At 35.6% G+C, this 24,788-nt stretch overlaps 1 protein-coding gene across 7 annotated transcripts in view; it reads left to right on the top strand.

Moving 5' to 3' along the window:
* The window catches only part of LOC106080177 (septin-4-like), a 66,626-nt gene that overhangs the window by 21,206 nt on the left and 20,632 nt on the right, over positions 1-24,788 (top strand). For 2 of the 7 annotated variants that reach the window (XM_056006075.1, XM_056006076.1), the window contains 2 exons: positions 15,487-15,580; positions 17,796-17,882. In XM_056006075.1, the coding sequence (XP_055862050.1) occupies positions 15,487-15,580; positions 17,796-17,882 (181 nt within the window). Of the gene's footprint in view, positions 1-5,226; positions 5,614-7,073; positions 7,584-15,486; positions 15,581-17,795; positions 17,883-24,788 lie in introns of those variants that run through there. The other 5 variants (XM_056006073.1, XM_056006074.1, XM_056006072.1 and 2 more) reach the window with 5 other exon arrangements.

The raw sequence follows: 24,788 nt of genomic DNA, 5'->3' as shown, positions 1-24,788 counted from the left end.
TTGATTTTTTTTTATATTGATTCGTATCTTGTCTCTGCCAATATATAATTGTGCACGATTTTAACTCGATTCGAGAAATGTGTATGTGGGAAAATTAACGTGTAGAAAATTTTTTACCAGACAGACAGATAGTTGATTTACGCTTTGTGAAAAAAAAAACACTGAGCTAATGTTATGTCTGAACAAAGAGGAGATTACTAGCGGAAGTGGGTGAGCATCCGTTGGAAGACTATATTTTGAGCGTAGACAAGGTCCAATTCTAAAACGGCCTCGTAATGTGAGCTGATGTTTCAAGATAACGGAGACAGTGGAGTCAGTGTTGGCTCACCAGACTGGACACACAGGGCTATTTATAAACAGGCACGTGCTTTTAAAAAAAAATGTTAGCTTACACGACAATGCCTTGTCCGAGTTGTTTAGAAAAAAAAAAAAAACTGACTAGATAAATGACATCCATTTTGGTGGGTGTGTCCGCAACAATTTCAGACTCGCACCTGTCCGTGTAATTACTATGCTATATTTTTACGTAGCAAGTGGCAGTTTTTTTTATACATGAGAAAGCTTTGAAACCGTGTGTAGGTCACACTAGATGTTTAATGTATAAGCCAACTCTGTCTGACATATTGCAATGCAAAAGGTGTTTCAGCATTATAAACTTTCGATAAAGAATATATCTGCTGTGGATAGTTCCAAGGTATCTTGAAAAGGGAACTAACCCTTACACCCTACTCGCATGCACAACACGCAAAGCGCACACAAGTAAAAACACACACACAAAACAACACACGCACGCACACGAAACACACACACACACACAACCGAAAACGTAAAGGGGAAAAACAGTGTGAATGGGGTGGTTGTGTGGTAAGCGCTATGGAGTGTCATCTCGATGGGCCGAGGTTCGAACCTTCTCCCCCCCCCCCCCCCCCCCCACGGCCGTTCTGTAATAATATTCAATTCTGAAGGAACGCCATAAAAATATAAAACAAATAACCATGAAGAGATACTGCAGGGCCGGTCCTAACAATTGCGGGGCCTACTCTGGGTAGCGATAAGGATAAGTTCAAACTTTAGATTTTGTATAAGAAAAGACATTCGTCTTTGCAATAAATTTTCATTAAAGTAATACATTAATAATTAATTATATTAATTATGAGTTTTCCTGAGATGTGTCAGGAGATTTCAAGACTTTTTCGTGCATATTTTGCAATGTCAGGAAATTTCTAGGAGGCCGTGGAAACCCTGTTATTATATATAAGATTTAATTTAATAGTTTACATCTAGAATTAGCGCGGGGGCCTATGAAAGTGCGGGGCCCACTGCGGTGGCATAGGTTGCAGTGGCTTAAGGCCGGCCCTGAGAGATAGTATGCGAAAACAAAACAACAACCGATGAATAAGATTTAAGAAAAGATAATTTCTGTAGGGGAGATAATAAGGGCAAGTTCAGAGTTATTCTACTTGTGTTAATTGTCCGTGTCAGTCAGTACTTGTCATCCACAATCGAAACCTTATGGTGCGCGTGGCTGAGTGCTTAAGAGCTTGGCTCCAAAGCACTGAGTTCTGGGTTCGAATCTTGTTGAAGACTGGGATTTTGTATTTCGGGGGTTTTTAGGTCGCCCTTGAGTCCAACCAACTCTAATGGGTACCTGACTTTAGTTGGGGAAAGTAAAAGCGGCTGGCTACATGACACTGTTCGTTAACCATTGGCCAAAGAAACAGATGACCTTAACATTATCTGAAAGAGGAACTTTACATCGTCTGAAAGAAGAACTTTATTTTACACTCGAAACATGAAGTCTTTTTGTGTCCTATGATCACGTGACTGAAACTTCCATTCTTAAGCTGTCGTCTTGTCTTAACTTTGAAAACGAAAAGACTCACAGTTTCTATTAGCTTAAACTGACCCACTGACCAAGTGAGCCTCTAGGCTCCTACGAGCTCATGTTGAAAATCGCATAAAGTGGATCCCTCTGATTACATCTTTCATGGATGGGAAGAAAACTCTGGTAACTGATTAATATTTCGTGCTCAAGTCTTTAGGAGTTATGCTCCTTTGATCACATCTCTAACCAATCAAAAACAATGTTGTTGTCTCTCTCTCTATACTAACGTGTTAACTTCTGTGTCCTTAATTAATATGAAATTTGTTGGAAATATTTACAATTTCTTATCTTTTTCTTATCTTATATAATATAGACGTTACTTCAAAAAATAAAAGATGATGATTACGTCCTACGCGTCATGCATTTAGTCATCCATGTTAACCAATGACTTAAATTCTATCAAGTCACTGGTTTTCCTGGCTGATTCAGGCAACCCATTCCATGCTCTAATAGCACTAGGGAAGAAGGAGTATTTGTACAGTATAACAGACGTAAAACTGTTTTTTTATCATTAGCTCTGATAAAAGTAAGGCCGGCTCTTCTCTTCCAGTTGACCTACTTTTCATTAATCTTTTCATCTAGAAATCAAATTGTTTTCATCTTTAAAATGTTTTCCTCGTATTCAGCGAAAACACACACACACAAAGATGAGTATGGGAGATTATTTAACATGGTAAATGAAATGAATTAGAAAATATGTAGAACTATAATAATAAGGCTTGTCTTCGAGTCCGAAGATTAATGAGGAATACAGTATTTCCCGTGGCCACGCAGCCCCAGCTGTGACCTACATATTTTGCCACATCCAGGGCACTATGGATAGAATACGTGTCATACAAGGGAGACCATGAACCTCTTTTATTTTTATTCCATGAATTTACCTTCATATAATCCCTTAGTCCAGGGGTTCTCAACCTGTGGGTCGCGACCCCTTTGGGGGGTCGATTGACGATTTGCCAGGGGTCGACTAAGACCATCGAAAAAAAAAGGAATTGTTTGTGTCCATTCTTGTGTGTATACGGAAAGGGGGGGGCGGTCGCGGCAGAGTTGGGGTGGGGGGTTGTAAAAAAGGGGTCGCCGAGCCTAAAAGGTTGAGAACCACTGCCTTAGTCTGTTGGACCGTTGGGGCAGCACGCAAGATTTGTCCACCGTCTTTCTCCATTCCTCTCTGTATTCGCCTTAGTTAGAACCTCTTTCAATGACAGGCAAGTCCATTTTCTATATTGTCTTCCTATCGCTTTGTCTGCCTCTTCTTCTTTTTCCTGGTACTGTTCCCTGAAGGAAGGTCTTTGCGTGCCCCAAAGACCTTGTATTATGGCCAGAGTTTTAGTTTTCATTTTTTTTTATAATAGTTAGCGCCTGGTGATTATATATGCCCAACCTGCGATCGCAGCTGTGTATCAAGGATTGGCCTCTTTAGTCACACAAGAAGTTGCAAAGGGAAAAGATCGTCTCTCGAGTAGTCTCGAGACGTAAAATGCCACGGTCTATAATAGTCAGCAGGTCATCGTGGGGTCCAATCGCTGTAGTAATACTGTCTCTAATCTCTGCGTTTAAGCTGCAGTCTTTAAATGTGATACCTAGGATCCTTCTGTAGCATGAATTCCATGAATTACTAGTATCTTATCTATCTTATCTTAGACGTCTTATCTTAGACGTTACTTCAAAAAAAGAAAATGATTACGCCCTACGCGTGTGTTCCTAGGTCAATATAGTCATGCAAGTTTAACAATGACTTAAATCTGCCAAGTCATTAGTTTTCCTCTCTGACTCAGGAAACCCATTCCATGCTCTAATAGCAATTAGAAAGAAGGAGCACTTGTACACATTTGTCCCAGTATATGGAACAAGAAATGTTCAGACAGGAAAACCAAATCAGTTTAGAGCTCTTATAAATATATATGACTATGTTAATATATGGAAACTTGTGTAATTTTATTTTATAATGAAAGTCTGTAATTTTTTAAATAAGATTTTAGTCGAAGTCAAAAGTTTTAAATTCTAAATATAGCCTTTATATAGCAGCCACTAATTGTAAACATGGACTAAATCAAGGAGAATAGAGAGAGAAAGAGACACACACATAGTCAGAGAGAGAGAAAAAAAGATATATATATATATATATATATATATATATATAGAGAGAGAGAGAGAGAGAGAGAGAGAGAGAGAGACAGACAGACAGACAGACAGACAGAGAAAATTATATATATTCATAGACATAAATAAATATAGACTGGAAAAAGGAAGTAACTTCATGTAACTTGAAAACATGTATATCTATTGTATTCGGATTTCCGAATTATGAAAAATCGCTTGATCTTCACGCTGAGAGATTTAAAAAAAACACTAGTGAAAATAGTGTAATACTTATATTGGTTACGGCTGAAATAGATATGAATACTTAACTTTTATACTGCTCATAAATGCTGTATAATAAAGTACACAATATTGCAAGTTACAAATTTTAGTTTCATAAAACTCTTTAATCGGCCAGTCTATATTTATTTATGTCTATGTATATATTGTTATAACCATGCGCACCGCCATTCAATATAGCGCAGAAGGTGCGCACTGCCAGAAACCAGACTAGGAAGGAAGTTGACTTTAGAGAGCAGAGAACGACTTCCGCCCAAGTCTAGAGCCGAGATGAAGATGCTGTGCTCAAGGCAGATGTCCTTGTGCTCAAGGCAGATGTCCTTGTGTTCAAGGCAGATGTCCTATGTGTTTGTCATGTCTCCATGTAAATAAACATCTACGTCTCGTTGAGTTGCCTCCCTTCAGTTATTACAATATAGAGCAGCGGTTCTCAACCTTTTAAGCTCGGCGACTTCTTTTTACAATCCCCCACTCTGCCGCGACCCCCACCCCCGACACAGCAATAGAAGAGTAGACAATAACAATTCATATTTTCGATGGTCTTAAGCGACCCCTGGCAAATGGTCAATCGACCACCAAGGGGGTCGCGACCCAAAGGTTGAGAACCCCTGATATAGAGAGACAGAATGAAACAGAGAGAGAGAGACACACACACACAATGAGAGAGAGAGAGAGAGAGAGAGAATGAGAGAGGCGAAAAGAACAGAAGAAAAAAATAAGACTTGTCATTTGTAGACTAGTACATATAAAGTGACAGTCAAAGGTAACAAAGACACAGTCACAAGTATAAACACGCCATAATAAATGAAATTAAAACAACACACACACGAGCTTCTTCCCCCCCCCCCCCCCCCCTCTTTATTTTAATCCCAAAATAATTTTCGCACCGTGACATAGACTCGTCCCCCTTTTCTCTCTCTCTCTCTTAAAAAAAAAAAGTCAAAATTCGCTACAGTAGGCTAGCCAGTCATTTCTTAGTTGCACAGAGAAACAGGGCGTGAAACGGACCGTGTAGCAATACAATGTATATGCATATATAGAATTTATTTACTTTTGTGCTGCTGTGTATTCAGTAAGGAATGTGTTACAGGAACAATGTGTTTGTGTTAATGCGCGTGTCTAAACAAATGATGGACTTATTCTTCAGTGTTTGTGTTTAAAGTGCTATTCTTCGATTTATATCTCCAGAAGTTGTTTCTACTTCCTAGAAACAAAGGAAGAAATGATATAACTGAAACGATATGAGATTTACCATAACTCGAATTTAAAAGATATGAGGCTTTAACTGTAAAATTATTGTTATTGTTCTGGTTACCGGTATTTTCAATTGATGCAATTTTGTTTAGCAGGTAACTTGTTGTTAGCGACTTGACGTGTTTGCGTGCTAAAATAAAATCATCAGCTTTGTGTTAGATAGCACTAGACAGGTGAATATGTTGAGTCTTAGATGGCAAATACTTCTAAAAAAATATGACAGTTGACATGACATTATGACATTTGACCTGACGCTAAGGCTGCAGCAAGTAACATAATATCATATATGACACAAAACGTTTAATTCTTTGCAACTTCCGGTGGAAAAAGGAAGAAAATAGTTGGCGTTGCCCGAGCCTGAAGCTAGTGATGTTACTATAATCACTGTATATAATGCGTGTGTGTGTGGGAGGGAGGGTTTGGTTCTTTTTTTTGGGGGGGGGGGGGGAGGGGGAGGGGTAAATGTTTCTAGTATGCAATTAGGTATTTTAAAAATAAATTATATTGAGGTTATATTTAGAAAAATACATTGTACATATATCTTGTAGGAGATTGGAACATGTACAGAAGGATAACTTTTAAGGGACAACTTCTGATACATTGTCCGGTATGCGCGCTGACTCTCGTTAGAATCGCCTCAATGGTCCCGGGTTCATACCCTGCACACTGCCCTGGTTTGAGTTTAGGATGAAATATCTTCGAATCTGAAGAAACATTTGAAAATATAAAGCAGTGATGCTCAAACCTTATTCGACCTGCGGGCCACGTTTATTGAAAAGATACATAAGTGAAATGAAATGGACCTGAAACTATCTTAGTAGTGACCCGTGGATCAGGTACTTATCTTCATTGATGGGATATTCGAAGTGAATCCTTTTTTTTTTTTTTTTTGACATGTCAGAAAATGGTTTCACCTCGTTATTAAAAATGTTGGTAACATTGTAGCTAGTTTTACAACCAACTCATTATATTATTTTTTTTTTTTGGGGGGGGGGGGGTAAATATTCTCATAAATTCTCCAATCTCTAAGCGTAGTTTAACCATGGTTTAACAATCTTTTATTCGTGGCTAAAATAAAAAAAAAAGCCTCCATATTGGTTTCATAATGCCGTCTATTTTTTTCTGGCTTATTATCATGTTCCACAAAAAAGTAAAGATCCCTTCACTTTTCCTGGCAGATTCTACATTCAGAGTCCCATTTCATAAACACACAAATGTTAAACTCATAGTACCAATCCATCTTAGAAAAAGCAAGGGCCCCCAATAATGTAGGTAAAGATACATTTTTTCTGTTTTGGAAGGGGTAGAGATTTTCTACACTTTGTGCCGACATTTTCGCGGGCCGGATTTGGCCATCACTGATATAAAGCATTTAGTAAACAAACCAACGAAAACGTGACAATTGTTTGCTTAACCATTGCGGAGGCAATGGTAATCGTTAAAATCTTCAATAAGCTTGCATACCAGAAATGGTGTGTTTTTCTGCTATTTATAAGTCAAATATGCGTTCTTAATTTTGTCTTAAAGAAGATGAATAAATGTATTTAATTTGTAGTTCTGGTTCTATAAAGGGAGACAATTTGACCTACAGCTTCTGAAAAACTTCTCTAAATTTGCAAAATGTTAGCAGCGTGACATAATGCACTTTGCTCATGTACCGATCTCTCTTAAAAAGACTTTCGTATCATATCTTTTGTAGTGTATAGTTTGTTTTTATAGATGCATTGAACTGCAAGTGAAAGTATAATTACTGTATAGCAGTCAATTACTTGTTGTAAATAAATAAAAGCCTTCATTCTAAAGTGCAATCAAGTAGAATAATATTCACGGAGTTGTTGAAACTGTCACCATGGAAACTGGAAGAGTTAGCCCGATGAAGCCCAAGAGAAACACTTCAAAGAAGAATCTCGTTGAAAATGTAAGCGAGCCTTCGATTGGCCAGAATGGAATAACCACATCTCCTGTATCTCCGTCTGGAAATATTCTAGACTCAGTGATACCTGCCACCCCCGGACTTAAAAGACGACTGACAAGAAGAATGATTTACACTCCTGCTAAATATAAGGTAACATAAAAAGCTAGATCTACCAAACAAATCAAAGTATACTCTACATCCCTGATAAATATAGACTACACTACCCTGTCGCTATGGTAACAAAAATGGCTAGCTATCAAACAAAACAAATTATCTTCATTTTTTGCCTGTAAGTTCTGCTAACGATTTTTAATTCATTAGAGCAGATTTGCAGATATTATTCTGAGGGGGAATTCCGGGAAAGAAAGAAAAAAAGGTCTCTCTCTCTCTGCATATATATATATATATATATATATATATATTTATCCAGTGCTTTTTTTGTCTGCCTGTATGTATGTCTGTCTATACTATGGTTCATCTCAGAGCACACTTCCTCATGTGGCTGTGGAGCCCTATTTTGGAGAGACACTTCCGTCCACAGATAGCGCAGGTTAAGGTGGCTTTTGCTTCGGTGGTAGAGGAGCTGGCCATTTTTTCTTCCTGAGCTGAGACCCATGTACTTTCACTGTCCATAGCATGCATTTAGTCATGCACATTTACCAATGACTTAAATCCTGCCAAGTCACTGGTTTTCCTGGCTAGCTCAGGCAACCCATTCCATGCTCTAATAGCACTAGGGAAGAAGGAGTATTTGTACAAATTTGTCCTAGCATATGGGACGAGGAATGTACCTTTATCTTTGTGTCTTTCAGAGTATTTTATTAAATTTTGTTTTTGTATTTGAAGATTATGGTTTAGTGTTTTATGTATAGTTGCTACTTTACTTTTGAGTCTTCTGTCCTGAAGGCTTTCTAAATTTAGTGATTTTACTAAAGGTGTTACTCTGGTTAAGTGTGAATATTCGTTAGTTATGAATCTCACTGCTCTATTTTGTGTCTGTTCCAGTTTCTTAATATTATCTTGAGTTGAGGGGTTCCAAATGGAGGATGCATATTCTATTATTGGCCTAACCAAATAAATAACATTTAAATAACATTTTAGTTTTAAGTTCTTATTTGATTTAGAGAATTTTCTTTTAATAAATCCTAATGCTTTGTTTGATTTTTTAATAGTTAATATATATATATATATCTGTCATCTATCTATCTTTATTCTTTATCTATCTATCTGTCTGTCTGTCTATTTACATTTGTACGTCTTAAGTAAGACCAGGCTACTTGAAATGTCACCTACATATTTGAAATGTAATATTGACACTCTAGTTTCATTGCTAGCTCCTGGATGTATCCAATAGGTTGAAGTAGACCAAAGATTGAAGTGGCCTGGAGATATTTTTTAAACATCAAGTCTATCTCAAAGTCACGCTCCATATATTGCATCTATCAAATTTTATGTAGCCAAATCTTAAGTTGTACATATTTACATTACGTAGCCTACTTTCTCACGGCTGATTGCATAACAAACACATTAGAGCATTCAATAAGCTACTTACCAAGTTTTCAACAAAAAAGTATTGTATAATAGCCCTATATGATGGAGCTTGGTCGGAGGTAAATGCAGAATGTAATAATTACACTTTAGCTCATTCTCTCCTAATTAACGGTACCATCGTTGATTTGACCCCTTAAATTAGATTAATTTTTGGTTTTAGAAAGTATAACTTGTGTTATATAAAAAGAGCATACATTCTCCTATATTTCTAAATCGAAAGTAACGTTTTCTGATTACAAACAAAAATGTTATTGAAGTTTAATTATAACAGGGTAGAATGTACAAATGTGTCAAATGAACAATTCTGTCAGAACGTGGAAAAATAATCAAGGAGATAAAGAGTTGTTGTTTTTTTTACCTATCCCTTAGTCTGTTGGACCGTTGGGGCACCAGGCATGATTTGTCGACCGTCTTTCTCCATTCCTCCCTTTTTTTTTTGCCTTGTTTAGAACCTCTCTCCATGGCAGGCCCGTCCATTCTTTAATGTTGTCCTCCCATCGCTTTTTCTGTCTGCCTCTTCTTCTTTTTCCCTGGCACTGTTCCCTGAAGGAAGGTCTTTGCGAGCCCCGTAGATCTTGTAATGTGGCCAAAGGATTTAAGCTTTCGTCTTTTTACAATAGTTAGCAGGTCGTCATGAGCTCCGATCGCTGCAGTAACCCTGTCTCTAATTTCTTGGTTTGTGATGCGGTCTTTGAATGTGATGCCTAGGATCCTTCTGTAGCATCTCAATTCCATTGCTAGGATCCTCCTCTCTAGCTCTGCATTCAACGTCCACGACTCGCAAGCAAATAAAAATGTGGCCATGACCAGAGAGCGCATCAGTCTGATTTTGGTGCCGAGGGCTAAGCCCTTATCTTTCCATATTATTTTAAGTTTTGAAAGGGCTGCTGTGGACTGTGCTATTCGGGCCAATAGTTCGGGCTTTGTTCCCTCATCTGAGACAATAGCTCCGAGGTATTTGAAGCTGTTAACACTAGATAGCTTTTCACCTCCAATACCGATGCCTCTTTTAAAGCACAACAGAACAAATTCTAAACCTCAGAATACTCTGTGAGAAATATCTCCAACACCAAGAGAATCTTAAATAATTTGAATACACTTCTCTTGTGAACACAAATCTAGTTTTATAACAACATTCAGACTTCACTCGAAATGAGATATAGACCTAAAAGTATAATAAATAAAAAACATAAAATGAATACAAAATAAACTGATATTTAAACCCAAACTAACTGACAACAGAAACTCGTCTTTACTCTCTCGTGTCTTTATATCGTCTGCCGTAGATTATGACAAACCCTGTCCTTATTGCATTATTCTCCAAGACCGAAAATGAATGCTCCCTTTCTTCAACATCGTCTTGGAAAAACACACACACACACGCACGCATGCACGCACGCACGCACGCACACACACACACACACACACACACACACACACACACACACACACACACACACACACACACACACACACACACACACACACCATAACAACCCATAACAACCCATACAGAAAGGGATTTCTTTGAAGTTTAAAAAAACAGCTTACAAAATAAAATAAAATGATCTATTTCTTAAATTATTCAAAGAACCAAGAACATATTTTTTTTTGTAACTATTGCAAAGACTTTTCGATTTATAGTAACTGTTATAAACCTATTCTAAACACCTCTCAGACGCGCACATTTTGTGCATGCATATTAACGTGGGGGGGGGGGGGTATCTGCTGGAATAACCTGGCAGTAAACGGCAGGTACGGGGGACACAGGAAACGAAACCACATGGGATTAATGTGACTTTTAGATCAAAATTAAGAGCAGTAGATTTTGAAGTAGGCCACATAGGCCTATTGTTTAAATCATTTGACGATTTTATTTTTGTATAAAAAGGCTACTAACCCATTGTAATGGACCTCATTCACCAATCGTAAAGAAACACATTTAGCCACGTCATAATATTGGTAAAACAATGAAAAATACGTATCACGTGACAGCCTTAATGGATTACATAATTTGTATAGAAGATATATAGCCTAGAATCACGTGGCTTAATGTTGTTTGTTTACGATTGGTGAATGAGGTCCCTTGAAAGCTGTTTGTATCTATCAAATAAAGGGAAGTTATTATTTTGTTTGAAAAAAAGTTTCTATATTAGGTCAAGTTGGACTAGCTGCCTGTAACTACAAGCCAACACATAGCCCATTCAACATGTGGGTCTAGAGCAGGGGTTCTCAACCTGTGGGTCGCGACCCCCTTTGGGGTCGATTGACCATTTGCCAGGGGTCGCCTAAGACCATCGAAAATATGAATTGTTATTGTCTACTCTTAAATTGCTGTATGTGTAGGGGGGAGGGTCGCGGAAGAGTGGGGGATTGTTAAAAGGGTCGCCGAGCTTTAAAGGTTGAGAACCGCTGGTCTAGAGTTATACTGGTGAACACTATTTTTAAAAAAGTCTTTGTTTAGGCGTAGATCTCATAGTTGGCATTAGTTTGATATCATCCACTTAGAAAATTGTGTGACGCGAAATTTTTAAAACCATGAATTAATTTAGCGCTGCTAGCGCATCATTCATGCTTGTAAGCTATCTTTTGTGGAGAAGATGGGGCAGGGGAGTATCTCGCCGGTGTTCGGCAAATACAACTCAGCTCGAGTTGGAAGTCGAACTTGAGACAAGGGCCGGCCTTAGGCAAACTAGGAAGCCGCCTATGGCCTCCGATTAGTAGGTGCACTATAGGGGCCTTAGAACAAATCTTTAAAGACGAAATAGCGAAATGTGTCCCCGATGTTATTGTGGTACACTAGGTTTTGAATAAATTGTGTACTTTTATTTTTTCACTGTTTATTTTTCTATTTCATTCGGGGGCCGGCCCTGTCGAGACCCTAGTTAACTAGCAAAGGGGTTAATGCAGCTCAGTCATACATGTTAACATTCGAGTGAGAACGCCATTCAAACAACCAGCTATAAAAGCGTACAGCTTAGAATACTATTATACATTACGAAAGTATTTTTATTGCATTGCAATCTATTGTATAATGGACCTCATATGAACGGTCACGTGATAATATTGATAAAACAACGGGAAAAAAAAGTCACGTGATAGAAGAGATAGAGAAGCACGTGACTCAATGTTGTTTGCTTACGTTTGGTGAATGAGGTCCATTGTGTTTGGGGAAATTGACACCCAACGTTTGTGTTCAACTGTTAGCCTAGACTTTGCTAGTTGAAATGTGTCAAAGAGACAGTTCGGGTGTGTTGTCATTTTCTTGTAACTTTGACCTTTTCAGCTTAGATTGACCTTTCCCATCAAAATAATTTTGACTCATCAAGCTCTTGCATAGCTGTAAAGGTCTCCTGGTCCGCCCCCTCCTCAAAACCTCTTTTGGGCCCCGCCTCTCTCTCCAATCCCTTTAGTTCAGTGTTTCCCAAACTGTTTTCTTAACGGAACACCATGCACATTCCGATTATTTAGCGGAACATTAAGTCTATTTTTTTTTAGAGAGATTAATTCACGTGGTGGCCTACTAGTTAATTATACCAGTAGTTCGCGAAACACCTATTAAGGCTTCGCGGAACACAGTTTGGGAAGCACTGCTTTAGTTGTATAGGTAGTACTTTTTGGTTGTAGGGTCTTGCGTTTGTGTATATTTTTAAGAATCTAAAATAATATTCTTATGTTACTAAAACACCGAAGTGCACTGGCGCCTAAATCCACGATTGTGAGTGCGTGTATGTGCGTGTGTGGATTAAATTGTGAAAGGAAATGTTAAATTCTTTTTGAGAAAGCACGCAGTCATAAGTCTAGCTAGAGAGTTTTCATAGGCCTATAGCATGAGTTTAGGCCTATTTAACCAGGATGATAATTAGACCTAGTACTAATCCCAACAGTTTGTTTCTCTGTCAATTTATGCCACCAGTGCAGTGGCAACTTATTAAACAAGTGATCCATGTCGAAGTCCGTTTAATTTTTAGGTACAAAGACATGCACGGTGTGTGAAATAACAATGGACCTCATTCACCAATTGTAAACAAACGACATTTAGCCACGTGGTGCTTTATCTCTTCTATATAATTTACGATCTCATGTTTAGCCTAATTCATGATGGTTGTCACGTGACAGTTTTTCTCATTGTTTTATCAATAAAATCACGTGACTAAATGTTGTTTGTTTACGATTGGTGAATGAGGTCCATTTAGTGTTCATTTTATTGATAACTTCAAAATGTTGTAATCTATACAGTTTATCTTATCTTATATGATACAGACGTTACTTCAAAAAAAAAAAAAAAAAAGATGATTACGTCCTACGCGTCATGCATTCAGTCATGCATATTAACCAATGACCTAAATTCTGCCAAGTCACTGGTTTTCCTGGCTAGCTCAGGCAACCCATTCCATGCTCTAATAGCGCTAGGGATTGTGAAGGACGTATCACACTGAACGAAAAATTGGGTTCTGTCAAATAGGATGGATATTAAATAATTCCAATAGAAATCATTGGCATCCTATGGTTCATCTCGTAGAGCCCCTTTTCATGTGACTGTAGAGCCCTAACCTGGAAAGAAATTCCCGTTCACCTATAACACAGGTACCATGAGAAGTATGAGATAACCTAAATATGATGGTATATGAACCGGCCTTTTCGCTTTTCTTCCAGGGCTGAGGTCATTGCTTTTATCGCTGTCCATAGCTTTCTTTGTCACACTCTCTCTCTCCTCAAAGTTCGGTGCTATTTCTTCCCATCTATGTCAACGTAGTGCGTTCTAGGGCTGTGTCTTCCCAGTTGTCACCAGCTTTCTCCACTTAGTGCCGGCTAGGACTATGTCTTCCCAGATAAGTCTCCATCTCTCTCCACATAGTGCGGTCTGGGACTATGTCTTCCCAGATAAGTCACCATCTCTCTTATGTTATAAAATACAGACGTTACTTCAAAAAAGAAGATAGTCATGCATGTTGACGACGTTGACCTCTTCACACTGTACGGTCTAGTGACAGTCTAGTCTATGTATTCTCAGTAGGCACCATCGATGTCAAGTACATCTACATATTGGAAGTGGCCAGTTATTCGTGTGACTTCCGGAACTAGATCTAGTTTAGATAAGTAGATTCTTCATAAATATGCCATGTCTCATTCCTAACCACAACTAAATCTAGATCTAAATCTAGACTAGTAGTAGTATTAATTTATGATTATAAAAACATTAGTTTCTTGACACGTAGATTCTAAATGTACAGTAGTCGAGATTATTAGGTAAATGAGAAAGTGGGAGATGACAATGTGGCTTGCGCGATTAAAATTGTTTAAAGTGGGGAATATTAGCGCTGCATCAGCCTCACTCTGTCGCTTCATAGTACTTCATACCTTCAGGATAGGGTCCAGACATATGGAGCTGGTGTGAGGTGCATTGTGTGTGACACTTTGATTGACCAGTCTGCTCTACATGCATCTTCTTATCTTATCTTATATAATACAGACGTTACTTCAATCATTGGTCCAGACGTTTGCTAGGTTATTAAGACGTTACCATCTTCTTTTTTTTAAGTAAACGTCTGTAGGCTATTATATAGGATAAGGTATACTTTATACTTACAAATTCAAAGCAAGCCTTCATACACACATAGCAAAAGAGATTGATTTAAACAAACAACACGTCTTCAAATTTACAGACATGTATATATGTATTTCACTGATCAAACACCAGACTAGATCTAGATCTAGATTCTACTAGAATCTGAAAAGGAAGCATGGGTTCCAGTCCTATAACTGCTTAAATCTGCTCTGGGTGGAAGAAATGATTAGAATGATGTATGGCTGCCTGGTTGTGTGGTATGCGCTTTAGATTGTTGTCTCCATGGTGCTGGGTTTGAACTTGAACCTAGCTGCCATCATTTTCCACCGTCCTTCAGGTTGTTAAGGTTAGGATGTCCTAATGATGAAACAAAAAAAAATTGTGAAATGTTATTTTCTGTTTTGGTTTTGTTTGTTATACATGGTTCAGATGTTTCTACAGTTTGGAAGATTATTACATCCTAGCCTAAACCTCCAGCCAAGGAGGGGTGTGGCCAGCAGTGCTTGAACCCTAGACCATTCAACGAGAGTCCAGAGTGCATTCCACATGACCAGGCAGCCATTCTTTTTCTCTCCAATATTTGTCTACTGCTGTCTCTAAAGCTCATCTGTTTCGATGGCCAATGGTTAAGGTTCTCATGCGGTCAACACAATGACCAATCACCTTTTATTCCCTAACATATGTCAGGTACCCATTAGATTCCGGTTGACCCAGGAGTGCCCAGAAAATCACGAAATTAAAAATCCTATTCATCACTGGGATTCAAACTTAAAATCTCTTACATAATTCCGAAGCCAAGCACTTAACCACTTAGCCATCACGTCCGATTAAGTAGAGACTAATCAGACCTAAATACTGCCCTAATACTTACAGAAATATGAAAATAAAAGCTAGAAACTATCTTTCTATTGGAATGTTTTGTTTGGTCTTCAGGATGAGGATGAGTACATTGGCTTTGCTACACTCCCTGAACAAGTTCATAGAAAAGCTGTAAGGAAAGGGTTTGACTTTACACTGATGGTAGTTGGTAAGTCTTATTTTACAAGTTAACAATCTGAGTAATTCTAATGAACGTGGTAGACCTATTTGAAGATGAAATGTCATTTAGAATAGTTACTTCAAAATGTAGGCTTTGAAGTAAAAACAATAATTATTCTTAAAAACACTTGCAAATCTTGTGTGTTGGTATAAATATACTATAGGATATTGGTTTTCCTGATTATTATCTCAAATTAAAACTTTTATATGTAAGACTAAGACTGCTTTATTGATCCTTACGGAAATTTGTTGTGATTATAAGTACTTTTTTCTCATATAAAGACAACACAACAGAAAAATACACATAAATACAACAGACCTAACATAAAGAGTTCATTCAGCGACTACACACAGGTATCTTGGTGCATTTCATGTTCCCTGATCAATGAGTGGTGGTGATAGAGTCTGACAGAGTGAGGCTACATTAAGAAATGCTTCCACTTGCATAACATTCTTCAAAGGGGGCCTTTCGATGTAGTTTCACTTGAATGTTTTGTTGGTCTAGACTAGATTTGAAGTTTTATTAAACTAAAGAAAATGAGCAGTTTCAAAATTAAGAAAGGATATTTTAAACATTTAAATCATTCAAGAAATAAGCAGAAATAGGCCCTAGTCAATTCACTATTCAGTTTCTAATTGTTTGATAAATAAAAGTGTTATTTAATTGCACCATTGTTTTATAAGAAGTAATTGTGCTTGTTTATAGTATACAAGTAAAAACTCATTTCATTAGTGCTTTCTTTCTAACCTGCATGACATTCTAGTGAGAGACTCATTTCTCATCTTGACATTTTGTCTTTCTTGTATCTAATGTTGTAAAGGAAGAATGTGATCTTTCATTGAGGATGAAGATTTCTTAAATATTTAAATTAGTCCTACATTGTATGCGTTGTTAAAAAGTCTGTGAAGAGAGCCTCTAACGTCTATTTGTAAATGTCATTCATCAAATATCCTTATTGTTGATTCAAATTCTGCATTTAACTTAAGAAAAAAAAGGAAACTTCACCACCTTCACTTTCACCTATCCCTTAGTCTGTTGGACCATTGGGGCATCACATAAGAGCTGTTGACCGTCTTTCTCCATTCCTCTCTGTCTTTTGCCTTGGACAGAACCTCTTTCAATGGCAGGCCCGTCCATTCTTTTAAGTTGTCTTCCCATCACTTTCTCTGTCTTGTTTTCTTCTTTTTCCTGATACCGGAAACTGAATGAGTTTAAAGGTCAAGAATCTTTTTAATGCTAGTATAGAAACAACTATAGCTCTCACTAGTATGTGGTGTGCTATTTCAATGAGTATATCTTTTACTACTCTTGAAATCCATTTTTTAAAGTGACTAAATTCTTCTGTAATCTTTTTATTGGATTTACTCTCAATGGTATTGACACAGCTTTCAAGTGTAACACATTTAGTAGAGTTTCTAAATTTAGAAACACTTAGGGAACAGAAAAGCAAAGTGAAGAAACACAAATATTAGAGAAAAAAATCAACTAATTCACTGTAAGTACAATACAAGACCTAATTGTTAATAATCATTTGCAAAGAGTGTCTTGCTTAGACATAGACAGCACATTTAAAAAAACAGTTGCAATAATTAGAGTTTCTTTTTCTAAAGCGAATAAGCTTGAAAGACTACAATCAAAAGATTATTGCCCAAAAACATTCCAGAGATTGGTTTGTCTGATTAAGCCAGGAAAACCAAAATTAGCCCCAAAGTACAAAGTAACTGAATTATTATAATAATATGTACGACAAAATATTTTTTTAACACGAACCATTGTCAATTACTTGAGAGTCTATAAGATTTATAGAAGCCTTGCTTTTTTACATCCAATGGGTCGGTTGGTCAAAAGAGTTTTCCATCTCATAATTTCTAGTGTGCAATGCTGTTCGATTTTAAGATATCTTGTAGCCACTAAAATATAACCAAGACTTTTTGTTGTTGGCATTCCCATTGACTGAAAATATATTTTTTTCCATATATTCTACAGTATAATCAGGATTATAAATATTTTTTGTATAGTTTTTGATCTACCACTATAGTTACAACAGGCTACTGAAATCAACAGTGTTAAATATCTGCAAGTGAATGTATTTAAATGAATTCATTAAAATAAATATCAATGCAAATATTATGACCCAAGGATTGATCTAATTTATGTTAATAAATGTGTTAACTAAAATGTAGTTATTTCGATGTGTCCCCAGGTGAATCAGGTCTTGGCAAATCCACACTCATTAACAGTTTATTTCTGTCTGATCTATACAAAGGCAGAGAGCTGCCATCTGTCAATGGTGAGTTTTTTGTATTGCCATAGAGTGGTCAGTGGTTTGAATTAGTTCTTTTAATTAGGTCTCAGAATTTGTTTTAATAAGGTCTCAGAATCTTAAATACTATTGTGGCTCCATGATAAATCAAGTCACTTATAAGCCTTTTGGATCCATTAAAGGATTATAATTAGGCCTGAAAACATTCTTGTTATAACTCAATTTTCAGTTGCTTCACTATTCATTTAATTTAATAGTTTCGTTTTTATTTATTTGGATTAATCAGTCATTTGACTTGGTATTATATTCAAACTCACAAGGTCTTGTAAACAGTATATAGTACAGTATATGTAGCAACATCATAAACCACTTAGACAAACATAATGTCCTCACACCATACCAACATGGCTTTAGGAAATATAGATCATGTGAAACACAACTAATAGGACTAATTGATGATTTTTCAAAAGGTTTAGATAATAGTGAACAAATAGATGCTATCTTACTAGATTTTTCTAAGGCTTTTGACAAGGTTCACCACCATAGTTTGCTTAAAAAATTAAAATATTTCGGCATTAATGGTCCACTGCATCAGTGGATTAAAGATTTTCTGATAGGGAGAGAACAAACTGTAATAATAAATGGCTCTAAATCAACACCGATAACAGTAAACTCAGGTGTACCTCAAGGAACAGTCTTGGGTCCACTACTATTTTTAATTTACATAAATGATTTACCAAATTGCATTACTTCAGGAACAAAAGTCAGATTATTTGCAGACGATTGCATAATATATAGAACAATAAAAACAACACAAGACACAGATATTTTACAAAGAGAATTAGATGAATTACAGAAATGGGAATCAAATTGGAGCATGTCTTTCCACCCAGAAAATGTCAGTTGTTAAGAGTAACAAAAAAACTAAAACAAATTAATTCCACTTATCTTATTCATGGCAAACCAGTAACACAGACTAAAAACGCAAAATACCTAGGTGTTATAATAAATGAAAAACTGTCATGGAATCCACATATTGATGAAACTACAAAAAAATCAAACAAAGCATAAGAATTTATTAAAAGAAATTTCTATAAATCAAATAAAAACATAAAACTAAAATGTTATTTACCTTGGTTAGGCCAATAATAGAATATGCATTATCCGTTTGGGACCCCTCAACTCAAGAAAACATTAAGAAACTAGAACAGACACAAAATAGAGCAGTGAGATTCATAACAAACGAATATTCACATTTGACTACAGTAACACCTTTAGTAAAATCACTAAATTTACAAAGCCTTCAGGACAGAAGGCTCAAAAGTAAAGTAGCAATCATACATAAAACACTGAACCATAATCTTCAAATACAAAAACAAAATTTAATAAAATACTCTGAAAGACACAAAGATAAAGGCACATTCCTCATCCCATATGCTAGGAAAAATTTGTACAAATATTCCTTCTTCCCTAGTGCTATTAGAGCATGGAATGGGTTGCCTGAGCTAGCCAGGAAAACCAGTGACTTGGCTGAATTTAAGTCATTGGTTAATATGCATGACTAAATGTATGATGCGTAGGACATAATCATCTTCTTTTTTTGAAGTAACGTCTGTATTATATAAGATAAGATATATCTCCAACATGTCCATACATCTCAATAACTTGTATCTCCAACATGTCTATACATCTCAATAACTTGTATCTCCAACATGTCTATACATCTCAATAACTTGTATCTACAACATGTCTATACATCTCAATAACTTGTATCTACAACATGTCTATACATCTCAATAACTTGTATCTCCAACATGTCCATACATCTCAATAACTTGTATCTCCAACATGTCCATACATCTCAATAACTTGTATCTCCAACATGTCCATACATCTCAATAACTTGTATCTCCAACATGTCTATACATCTCAATAACTTGTATCTCAAACATGTCCATACATCTCAATAACTTGTATCTCCAACATGTCTATACATCTCAATAACTTGTATCTCAAACATGTCTATACATCTCAATAACTTGTATCTCCAACATGTCTATACATCTCAATAACTTGTATCTCAAACATGTCCATGTATCTTAATAACTTGTATCTCCAACATGTCTATACATCTCAATAACTTGTATCTCCAACATGTCTATACATCTCAATAACTTGTATCTCCAACATGTCTATACATCTCAATAACTTGTATCTCCAACATGTCTATACATCTCAATAACTTGTATCTCAAACATGTCTATACATCTCAATAACTTGTATCTCAAACATGTCTATACATCTCAATAACTTGTATCTCCAACATGTCTATACATCTCAATAACTTGTATTTCCAACATGTCCATACATCTCAATAACTTGTATAATCTCCAATATTTCTATACATCTCAATAACTTGTATCTACAACATGTCTATACATCTCAATAACTTGTATCTCCAACATGTCTATACATCTCAATAACTTGTATCTCCAACATGTCCATACATATCAATAACTTGTATAATCTCCAATATTTCTATACATCTCAATAACTTGTATCTACAACATGTCTATACATCTCAATAACTTGTATCTACAACATGTCTATACATCTTAATAACTTGTATCTCCAACATGTCCATACATCTCAATAACTTGTATCTCCAACATGTCTATACATCTCAATAACTTGTATCTCCAACATGTCTATACATCTCAATAACTTGTATCTCCAACATGTCTATACATCTCAATAACTTGTATCTCCAACATGTCCATACATCTCAATAACTTGTATCTCCAACATGTCTATACATCTCAATAACTTGTATCTACAACATGTCTATACATCTCAATAACTTGTATCTACAACATGTCTATACATCTTAATAACTTGTATCTCCAACATGTCCATACATCTCAATAACTTGTATCTCCAACATGTCCATACATCTCAATAACTTGTATCTCCAACATGTCTATACATCTCAATAACTTGTATCTCCAACATGTCTATACATCTCAATAACTTGTATCTCTAACATGTCCATACATCTCAATAACTTGTATCTCCAACATGTCCATACATCTCAATAACTTGTATAATCTCCAATATTTCTATACATCTCAATAACTTGTATCTACAACATGTCTATACATCTCAATAACTTGTATCTACAACATGTCTATACATCTTAATAACTTGTATCTCCAACATGTCTATACATCTCAATAACTTGTATCTACAACATGTCCATACATCTCAATAACTTGTATAATCTCCAATATTTCTATACATCTCAATAACTTGTATCTCAAACATGTCTATACATCTCAATAACTTGTATCTCCCACATGTCCATACATCTCAATAACTTGTATCTCTAACATGTCTATACATCTTAATAACTTGTATCTCCAACATGTTCATACATCTCAATAACTTGTATCTCTAACATGTCTATACATCTTAATAACTTGTATCTCCAACATGTCCATACATCTCAATAACTTGTATAATCTCCAATATTTCTATACATCTCAATAACTTGTATCTACAACATGTCTATACATCTCAATAACTTGTATCTACAACATGTCTATACATCTTAATAACTTGTATCTCCAACATGTTCATACATCTCAATAACTTGTATCTCTAACATGTCTATACATCTTAATAACTTGTATCTCCAACATGTCCATACATCTCAATAACTTGTATAATCTCCAATATTTCTATACATCTCAATAACTTGTATCTCAAACATGTCTATACATCTCAATAACTTGTATCTCAAACATGTCTATACATCTCAATAACTTGTATCTCCAACATGTCTATACATCTCAATAACTTGTATTTCCAACATGTCCATACATCTCAATAACTTGTATAATCTCCAATATTTCTATACATCTCAATAACTTGTATCTACAACATGTCTATACATCTCAATAACTTGTATCTCCAACATGTCTATACATCTCAATAACTTGTATCTCCAACATGTCCATACATATCAATAACTTGTATAATCTCCAATATTTCTATACATCTCAATAACTTGTATCTACAACATGTCTATACATCTCAATAACTTGTATCTACAACATGTCTATACATCTTAATAACTTGTATCTCCAACATGTCCATACATCTCAATAACTTGTATCTCCAACATGTCTATACATCTCAATAACTTGTATCTCCAACATGTCTATACATCTCAATAACTTGTATCTCCAACATGTCTATACATCTCAATAACTTGTATCTCCAACATGTCCATACATCTCAATAACTTGTATCTCCAACATGTCTATACATCTCAATAACTTGTATCTACAACATGTCTATACATCTCAATAACTTGTATCTACAACATGTCTATACATCTTAATAACTTGTATCTCCAACATGTCCATACATCTCAATAACTTGTATCTCCAACATGTCCATACATCTCAATAACTTGTATCTCCAACATGTCTATACATCTCAATAACTTGTATCTCCAACATGTCTATACATCTCAATAACTTGTATCTCTAACATGTCCATACATCTCAATAACTTGTATCTCCAACATGTCCATACATCTCAATAACTTGTATAATCTCCAATATTTCTATACATCTCAATAACTTGTATCTACAACATGTCTATACATCTCAATAACTTGTATCTACAACATGTCTATACATCTTAATAACTTGTATCTCCAACATGTCTATACATCTCAATAACTTGTATCTACAACATGTCCATACATCTCAATAACTTGTATAATCTCCAATATTTCTATACATCTCAATAACTTGTATCTCAAACATGTCTATACATCTCAATAACTTGTATCTCCCACATGTCCATACATCTCAATAACTTGTATCTCTAACATGTCTATACATCTTAATAACTTGTATCTCCAACATGTTCATACATCTCAATAACTTGTATCTCTAACATGTCTATACATCTTAATAACTTGTATCTCCAACATGTCCATACATCTCAATAACTTGTATAATCTCCAATATTTCTATACATCTCAATAACTTGTATCTACAACATGTCTATACATCTCAATAACTTGTATCTACAACATGTCTATACATCTTAATAACTTGTATCTACAACATGTCCATACATCTCAATAACTTGTATCTACAACATGTCCATACATCTCAATAACTTGTATCTCAAACATGTCTATACATCTCAATAACTTGTATCTCCAACATGTCTATACATCTCAATAACTTGTATCTCAAACATGTCTTTACATCTCAATAACTTGTATCTCCAACATGTCCATACATCCCAATAACTTGTATCTCCAACATGTCTATACATCTCAATAACTTGTATCTCAAACATGTCTATACATCTCAATAACTTGTATCTCCAACATGTCCATACATCCCAATAACTTGTATCTCAAACATGTCTATACATCTCAATAACTTGTATCTCCAACATGTCCATACATCCCAATAACTTGTATCTCCAACATGTCTATACATCTTAATAACTTGTATCTCCAACATGTCCATACATCTCAATAACTTGTATCTCCCACATGTCCATACATCTCAATAACTTGTATCTACAACATGTCCATACATCTCAATAACTTGTATCTCCAACATGTCTATACATCTCAATAACTTGTATCTCCAACATGTCTATACATCTCAATAACTTGTATTTCCAACATGTCTATACATCTCAATAACTTGTATCTACAACATGTCTATACATCTCAATAACTTGTATCTACAACATGTCCATACATCTCAATAACTTGTATCTCCCACATGTCCATACATCTCAATAACTTGTATAATCTCCAATATTTCTATACATCTCAATAACTTGTATCTCCAACATGTCTATACATCTCAATAACTTGTATCTCAAACATGTCTTTACATCTCAATAACTTGTATCTCCAACATGTCCATACATCCCAATAACTTGTATCTCCAACATGTCTATACATCTCAATAACTTGTATCTCAAACATGTCTATACATCTCAATAACTTGTATCTCCAACATGTCCATACATCCCAATAACTTGTATCTCAAACATGTCTATACATCTCAATAACTTGTATCTCCAACATGTCCATACATCCCAATAACTTGTATCTCCAACATGTCTATACATCTTAATAACTTGTATCTCCAACATGTCCATACATCTCAATAACTTGTATCTCCCACATGTCCATACATCTCAATAACTTGTATCTACAACATGTCCATACATCTCAATAACTTGTATCTCCAACATGTCTATACATCTCAATAACTTGTATCTCCAACATGTCTATACATCTCAATAACTTGTATTTCCAACATGTCTATACATCTCAATAACTTGTATCTACAACATGTCTATACATCTCAATAACTTGTATCTACAACATGTCCATACATCTCAATAACTTGTATCTCCCACATGTCCATACATCTCAATAACTTGTATAATCTCCAATATTTCTATACATCTCAATAACTTGTATCTCCAACATGTCTATACATCTCAATACTTGTATCTCAAACATGTCTATACATCTCAATAACTTGTATCTCCAACATGTCTATACATCTCAATAACTTGTATCTCCCACATGTCCATACATCTCAATAACTTGTATCTCCCACATGTCCATACATCTCAATAACTTGTATCTCTAACATGTCTATACATCTCAATAACTTGTATCTCCAACATGTCTATACATCTCAATAACTTGTATCTCCAACATGTCCATACATCTCAATAACTTGTATCTCCAACATGTCTATACATCTCAATAACTTGTATCTACAACATGTCTATACATCTCAATAACTTGTATCTCCAACATGTCCATACATCTCAATAACTTGTATCTCAAACATGTCTATACATCTC

The sequence above is a fragment of the Biomphalaria glabrata genome, chromosome 12, assembly GCF_947242115.1.
Source record: "Biomphalaria glabrata chromosome 12, xgBioGlab47.1, whole genome shotgun sequence".
Taxonomy (NCBI): Eukaryota; Metazoa; Mollusca; class Gastropoda; family Planorbidae; genus Biomphalaria; species Biomphalaria glabrata.
Note: the sequence above shows the minus strand (reverse complement) of the source record. Positions and strands in the feature narration are given on the sequence as shown.